This window comes from Habropoda laboriosa, unplaced genomic scaffold, assembly GCF_001263275.1.
Source record: "Habropoda laboriosa isolate 0110345459 unplaced genomic scaffold, ASM126327v1 scaffold175, whole genome shotgun sequence".
Classification (NCBI taxonomy): Eukaryota; Metazoa; Arthropoda; class Insecta; order Hymenoptera; family Apidae; genus Habropoda; species Habropoda laboriosa.
In genome coordinates, this window is record NW_017100347.1 from 1,143,565 (window position 1) to 1,151,765 (window position 8,201).

At 26.5% G+C, this 8,201-nt stretch overlaps 1 protein-coding gene across 1 annotated transcript in view; it reads left to right on the forward strand.

The window, feature by feature from the left end:
* Window positions 1-5,460, forward strand: part of LOC108574603 (carnitine O-palmitoyltransferase 1, liver isoform-like) — a 14,804-nt gene extending 9,344 nt beyond the window's left edge. The window contains 10 exon segments of the mRNA XM_017937222.1: window positions 262-461; window positions 763-967; window positions 1,041-1,148; window positions 1,234-1,259; window positions 3,087-3,149; window positions 3,786-3,900; window positions 4,510-4,779; window positions 4,955-5,108; window positions 5,110-5,270; window positions 5,353-5,460. Of these exon segments, the coding sequence (XP_017792711.1) occupies window positions 262-461; window positions 763-967; window positions 1,041-1,148; window positions 1,234-1,259; window positions 3,087-3,149; window positions 3,786-3,900; window positions 4,510-4,779; window positions 4,955-5,108; window positions 5,110-5,270; window positions 5,353-5,457 (1,407 nt within the window). The 3' untranslated portion in view covers window positions 5,458-5,460.
* Window positions 5,461-8,201: the final 2,741 nt, after the last annotated feature.

Consider the following 8,201-nt stretch of genomic DNA (forward strand, 5'->3'; position numbering starts at 1 on the left):
TCTCTAACTTAATTCAATATTCTTTTGCTAAATTATTTTTTTAATTAATTACATGTAATTTTTATTTTTATTTACAACCTTTTATAATAAAAAAATTAGTGTTTTAATATGGCAACAAAATTGGGCATAAAATGTTAAAACGCGTACATTGTCTTCCCAAATCATCATAAAAGTTAGCATTGATAATTGAAGATTAGCTACAAACTATTAAAAACAATATTTTAAATACAACTTGACAATAATAATTATGAACTGTTTTAGATATTGATTCAAGGATTGGTACCTCTATGTTCATGGCAATATGAAAGAATGTTTAATACTACAAGAATACCAGGACGTGAAACAGACAAAATTGTACATTATCAGGATTCTAAACATATTGTTGTATATCACAAGGGACGATACTTTAAAGTTCTTATTTATCACAAAAATAGAATTCTTCAACCTTGTGAAATTGAAATGTAAGTCAAATATAGTATTATATGTTTCGCTTGTAGTAAAAATTTCGCAAGTTGTATTCTTTATTAAATTATTATGTCATACCATATGTTCTGTATATGTAAATATTTATTGAATAATTATAAGATACAACTAGATTAAATATTAAACGTTTATAAGACTGCTTTCTGTTCTCATTTAATAAAGTCTTAATTGAATAATGTGTAAATATAAGAGAAGCAGTATACAAAGAAATAAAGGGTTTTTGTAATTATTTTTTAGCAAAATATATTTCTAATTATGTAATAAATCATATATTTTCAGACAAATGCAACAAATTCTAAATGATAAATCAGAACCATCAGAGGGTGAAGAAAAATTAGCCTCATTAACAGCTGGTGAAAGACCTGTTTGGGCAAAAGCTAGAGAAGAATTTTTCACAAAAGGTGTGAATAAAGCATCTTTAGATCTTATTGAAAAAGCAGCATTTATTGTTGCACTAGATGATGAACCTTATATATACGATCCAGTAAGTGATATTCAAATTATGATGTTTCATTTATAAATTTTTATTATATTCATAATATTTTATGTATTATCAGGCAAACCCAGACAAATTGGACCAATATGGTCGAATTTTACTACATGGTAAAGGATATGATAGATGGTTTGATAAATCTTTTACCTTGTGTATAGGTAGCAATGGTAGGGTAAGTGATATTATATAAAAATACTGTTTTCATATAATAGTGTATAACTTATAATATGATTCTTAAATATTATTCTCTTCTACAGACCGGCTTCAATGCAGAACACTCGTGGTAAGTTTTTATTTAAAAGTATTAAAAATAAATAATGAAGTTAAATTATATAAAAGGATAATACATAAGACAAGAAGATGGTTGAAAAAGGGATGTTTTGCAATTAATTATTTGTATTACTATATAATGTTTTATATATCTGGAAAGCATAATTCTTCTATTAACATAAACTAATCTTTTAAGACAAACATGTGAAACATCTCTACTATATTCTTTTTTTTAATATTTTCTTGTATACAAATGCTATATTAAGAAAAAGAGAATGGCATTTCTCTGTTACTACTACGATAAAAAATAAATAGAAGTATCATTATTGCATTTCCTTAAATGTAATTACGTATTAATAAGTAAATTTAAATATTATAAAATTGCAATATAATGAAATCGATACATAATGAGAAGTAATGAGCAGGGCAGATGCTGCAGTGATGTCACATTTATGGGAGTACGTGATATCTCAGGAAAACAGCAATAGAAAGTAAGAATTTAAATTCATAACTTTCATGGTATTGCGTTTTTTTCTTCGCTATTCTTCTGCTTCTCCTGCCTATTCTGACTCTTCTTCAAAAGTTGATTACAACACATTAACTATTATTTAAAGATGGAGAAATCTTCAAAGCTGCAAAGAATATATTCAAGTTTTGCATAAAAAAAAATAAAAATATAAGTTAAATTAAGTAGAAAGTAGCAACAGAAAATAAAAGAAACTTTCGTTTAGTAAACATAACTATAAAGATAACAAAATAAATTTATTAACTTTTCACATTGGATTGTATGAGTCATACACACATAGAAAGAAAGCACTTACTTTATACACTGTGCGTAAAGAGACAAAATCGGATCAGGCGCTTCTTCACTTGTAAAGAAGTCTGACATAGATTAGTTTTATAATTATTACACCTTATTAAAACGTAATTCTTTCGTTCTTTCAATTTGGTGTTTGGACAATTTCTATATATTTTCTACAGAATGACACGCGATGCGTGACAGCAAAATTTCACTGCCTGTAGTGTCAATCACGGCTGAATGTCTTCCGTCTGCCACGCGCGCTCTGCATTTGACTTCGCCGCAGCGAAAGGGTTAAATGATTGTTCTTGCTATAAAATCATGATTAAAATTTAATAAACATCAATAACCATTGATAGCAATACACTGTGTACTATAAAGCCGAGATTATTGAATCCAGAATACCACACGTACTAGGACAAAGATGGTAATAATACCATTTTTTACTTAACAAGATAATGTTGACATAAAAACAAAAATTGCTTATTTAAAGTTTTTGATGTGTTTTATTATTTTTGATTTTCTATTTATTCTATCATGTAAAGTTATCCCTTAAAATTTCTTCGATTTGTTGAACATCTTGTATGTTTATTAAACAAAAATGTTTCTTTTATTGTTCTTACTACCTTCTTCTTGATTGATTTGTATTTCTTAAACATAGTCTTTATAAATATGTTCTTATATTTTCAGTTTTTATGTTATATGCAGATATGTCTCAGTTCTCATGTTTTCAGTATTTAAATTTATATGTACAACAAATTACTTTCTAATACCTTGCATTTTATATAGCTGGCATAAACATGCACACTTAAATACAATTTCTATTTAAAACAATTTTTTGTAAAGTTCAAAGATGGTCCCGAAATTTCTTAGCGTCACTTACACGGGATACGCAGTATATTTTTGAAGGTCTATACAAATTTTACCATCTCTTTGTTTTATCTATATTTCTATTATTGGTACTTTTGTTAATTTTTAGAATTTTAACATTTCTTTTAAACATAATAGCTTAAGTAATTATGTTTACAATGTGCTTGTTAGGGCTGATGCTCCTATTATGGGATCTCTATGGGAATTTCTTATCGCTAATGAGGTGGAAATGGGGTAATTTTTTTCTTATATTTTCCTTCTTTTAAATTATACACAACTTTCTTTTACTGCATTCTTTTATTTAAAACTAACTTGTATATAATAAATACTCTTATTTAATTTCAAATTCACATATTACACATGATGAGTTAAGTAATTAGTATGATCAACATATAAAAATAAAAAGTAATAGAGAAAAAGTTGAATGGTTTAAAAAGATTTAATTTCTTATGTATGCATTTACACGACAATATTTGAAACACTGAAGTGTCTGTAATTCATATTGTTTTCTAAATACATTCCTTTTGTTTGCAAACAATTGGAAATTTATAAAAATATATTCATACACATTAGTGACGTATTCGCCCAGTACCGTAAAGTTTCGTTACTTCACTAAAACCGACAAAACTTTACGGAACAGAGCAGATGCGTCACTGATATGTGCAAATAGATCTTGATGGATTAACGATTCATTTAAAATAAATTAAAGTATTTTTATTACAATATTTATATTGAATTCAACAAAATATTATATACTAATTTCTTATACAAGCATTGTGTACCTATATTTGTGATTATACATTTATAACCAAATTTTGTTATTTTTTATCATGTAATATATTTTAAAAAATTCTTTAATATGCATTATAGATATAAAGAAGATGGATCTAATAAAGGAGACCCAGAGTTCACACCTCCAACTCCTACTAGACTTCAGTGGGATTTAAATTCTAACTGCATAGATACTATTGAAGAATCATATCAAGTAATAATCACTAAATTAAAAACATTGTCTATTAAACATGTAGATTTATTTACTACAATTCAAAATTATTCATAAACGATTGGTTGAACTATTAATTTATATTTGATAGACTGTGATAGTGATAAGGTCATTGCATATGAAATGGTGGATTTATAAATGAAATTTTAAGCCTCAATAACATAGTCAAATTAAATTTCATTAATCAAAATAAGTTCCAACAGATTCAACACATTTCTGCCACTGAATGACAAGTGAATTTTGCAATAGATTCCTCAAACGCATTTTTCCAGCTACACTAAGTCCCAGTTTTGATTCATAAAAGAAAATCTCTCAAATTTGATTAGAATCCATTTTCAACTTCTAATATAACCTTAATCTAACTTTATCAGGGAAATGATTCTTGCATTTCAAAGAGTAGACTGAACGTTTTATTTTTTCATATAACAATCTATATGATTCTAGTTCATAAAAATAAAACTTCTATTTCATGTGCAACGACCTAATAATATAATATAAAAAATACGTTTAAACTTATTAAAATATTTGATGAAAAATTATTTTTGTCATATGAAATATAAAAATGGTTACTTGCAATGAATTTTTAATTAGGTTGCATGGCATTTACTAAATGATGTTGAATTGCGCATTTATGTACATGATGCATACGGTAAAGGTTTTATGAAAGTCAATTCTATGTCGCCGGATGCATACGTACAAATGGCCCTTCAGTTGGCATATTACCGTGATTCTGGTAAATTTAATTTAACTTACGAAGCTTCCATGACTAGACTGTTCCGAGAAGGAAGAACAGAAACAGTGAGACCATGTACAATTGAATCTACAGAGTGGGTAAAAGCAATGGAGAATCAGGATGCAACTGTAAGTTGTACCATAAAATTTAATAGAACTAAAAATTTCATTTAACTTAATAAACTCTTTTTATATTTTAAACTTTCTTTTTTACTCTATTACTCTAAAAAGGACATTGTTTTAATTAACTTAGTTTGCTTATTTTGATATTCCATAATTCATGCTATATTTACTTTGGTTGCAGATAGATTTCAAATATAAATTGTTGGTAACAGCAGCAAAACAACATCAAAAAGGTTACCAAGATGCTATGTGTGGTAAAGGAATAGATAGACATCTATTTTGTTTATATGTAGTATCCAAATATTTAGAAGTGGACTCTCCTTTTTTGAAGGTAATGTTTGTGTTCATTAATAAATTTGAAGAAACACCCAAATTGTATTTCTGCAGGGGGTGGCTTTGGCCCTGTAGCTGATGATGGATATGGTGTTTCTTACATTCTTGCTGGAGAGAACTTATTGTTCTTCCATATTTCATGCAAACGCAGTTCTCCTAAAACAGTAAGCATATAGATTATAATAATGTAATTAATTATATAACTATTAACAGTTGAAATATTTATGTAACTGGACCTACTTTTAGAATGCTGCTAGATTTGCAAAAGAAATAGAAAAAGCATTGGAAGATATGAAGGGTCTGTTTCTTGAAATAAAGAAACTGCAAGCTCAAAAGAATGGTTCTATGTAATAATTTCACAACAAAGAAAGATGCAATTATTGTATACTAATGGAAATATGTGACTTTGAATTCTTTTCAAATGTTTTGAGATGATCCCCTTATACATAACAATGCATCTCTTATACTGTTATCTGAAAAAAGTGTTAAGTAGAAAATTATTAAGAAGTACAAACAAAAGAATGAAATGTAAATCAACAAAGATTCAAAACATTCTTTCACTTATGATATCATTGATTCACTTATAATATTCAAATAATTTTATAAACTAAACACCAACATTTTATATATTTTAATAGTGTACATTGCTATATACAATGTTTAACCATTCTTAATTTTATAATGGATATTTTGAGAAATATATTTGAATACAAAAGGATTGTCAATTATGATAACAATTAAAATATTGTATCAATGAAAAGTTACAAACATATTTAAGACATATTGTCATTTAAATATTTTATGCTCTCAGATAATTCTTTGCAAATTAGATTACCTTTAAACTTACGAAAAATCGTGTGCCAAACAATTCGGATCAATAAACAAACTTAAAGAAAGAGTCTAACAAGGGAATATCCCCAAGTGTTACTCACCGATTTTGATGAAACTTACACGTATGATGTAGTTCTCGAAAAAATATTTGACAAGATAAAAAAGAACTGTCAAATTTTTTTTGAAAACTACATCATACATGTTTCATCAACATCATAAAAAAAGTAAAATTTTTAAGCACATTGTTTAACTAGTAAAATTGTTAATTCATTACTTAGTGAACGTAATACCGAATATTACATAACTTTTAATCTCTTTCATTTGTCAAAACATTATAAAAAGTTACCTTTTAATATTGACATATGATAAACAAAGTTTTGAACAAATAGTATTAAAAATAAATAATGTACTATAATTGACTTTTTATACAAAATATACATGAGAAAAATGTTATATTTTTAACTCCATATTAACATTTCAAAGAATACTCTACATTTGTTATGCTAAATACTTATGAAATAAGTGTTACTAAAGTTATTTGAAATTGCAAATGACAGTTTTATGTTGTCAATCATCATTATAATTAAAGTGTCGAAAAATATAACAAGATAATGATGCAAATTCAGATGATTCCAAAATGTATTTTGTGTGAATCTCAGCAATATCAATTAACATCTGTATCTCAATTCACAGAGAAAATTGTTATAATTTATTGATAACAAATTTTATATTAATACGTTATTTTTAATCAAATGTAATCATATTAGTAATTTGTATAAAAATATATTGATTAATATGCCATAAATCAATGTCTGCAACCTATCAATGCAAATTTTTAATGTTATAGGTAGTTTTATACATGTACTGTATTTTTTTCATTGTATTATGCCTTTGTTAAAATTATACTTCAAGGTATTGGTGCTTTTGTAATTTTATTACTGAAGTTTACAATTTTAAGAGTTTGTTTAATATAAACCAAAAAGGTGGAGTGTATGATAATAAAATAAACTTATAGTTTATAGTAAACTTACAGTTTGAGCGTATTGTTAATGTCGTTTTATGTTTGAATTCATTTTCCCCTGTACAAATAAGACTGGTGTATCCTACGACGACGAAATCAGAAATGATTTTTCTCTCACAGTTTGAAAGACATTAACATATTATTGCTCATAACGGTCGTAGAAAGGGATAAACGTGTATGTTAGAGGTCAAGGGGAATCGATACTATCGCTCGAAAAATAATAAACTTCGGTTTTTTCAACTGTTTGAGAAGAGGTGAAATGAGCGTACAATGTGTTACTAAACAATTCTAAAACTATCAAAACGTTAAATGCCCAATTGTTCAGTTTCCATTTCCTCGTACTGGTTCGAAAAAAAATTTATATACACACATGTATATTGTTTTGGCAAAATCAATACGAGAATCAATTTAGAAACCGATGGACATAAAAAATATTCAATCTTTGAAAAAATATATTTAAATAATCAAACTGAACTGATTCAATATTAACTTCCATTTAATTAATACTTTACAGCATTAAGACAACAAATGATATAAGTAAAAATATAGTAATACTTAACTGTACATAGTTAACTGTACAATATAAATCATTCTTATAGTTAAGTCTATTATTAAAAATATCCTTTTGTTATATATGTAAATTATTAAAGAAAAAATGTCAAATAATATTGTTCATTTATATTAGTAGTAATCACATAAATATAAACATTTGTTGATGAAGAGGTTAGAAAATTTGTAATGCTATTATGACGTACAATGTATTAAAAATATATTCATAAAAGTAATTAAGTACTATTAAGCATTAAAGAGTATGGAAACAATACATATATGTAGTACATACATAAATCTCCACACATATTAATAAATTTAAACGAAAAAGAATATCTATAGTGTTTGTACAAATCAGCAACATTTTCATCATAATAGAAAAATATTTTTGATTGGTGTGCAATAGAAGGATGAAAGAAAGAAAAGTTTTATTCAAATTTGTCCTAACTATTCTATTACAACAAAAGTTAAAAGACATTAATGTAACATTGCTGTGTTACTTAAGTACACAGAATTTCATCGATTCTTGCCGAAACTTAGAGCTAATACCAACGTACATCAACAGTGTTCTATGTGAAATGGCGTAGAATACAAACGATTGTGAATGGCTTACGATGTCATTTTACATAGCTACCGCCGTTGTGTATTTGTGTTAGTTGTATGGTTTCGGCAAGAATTGATGAGACTCAGTGTA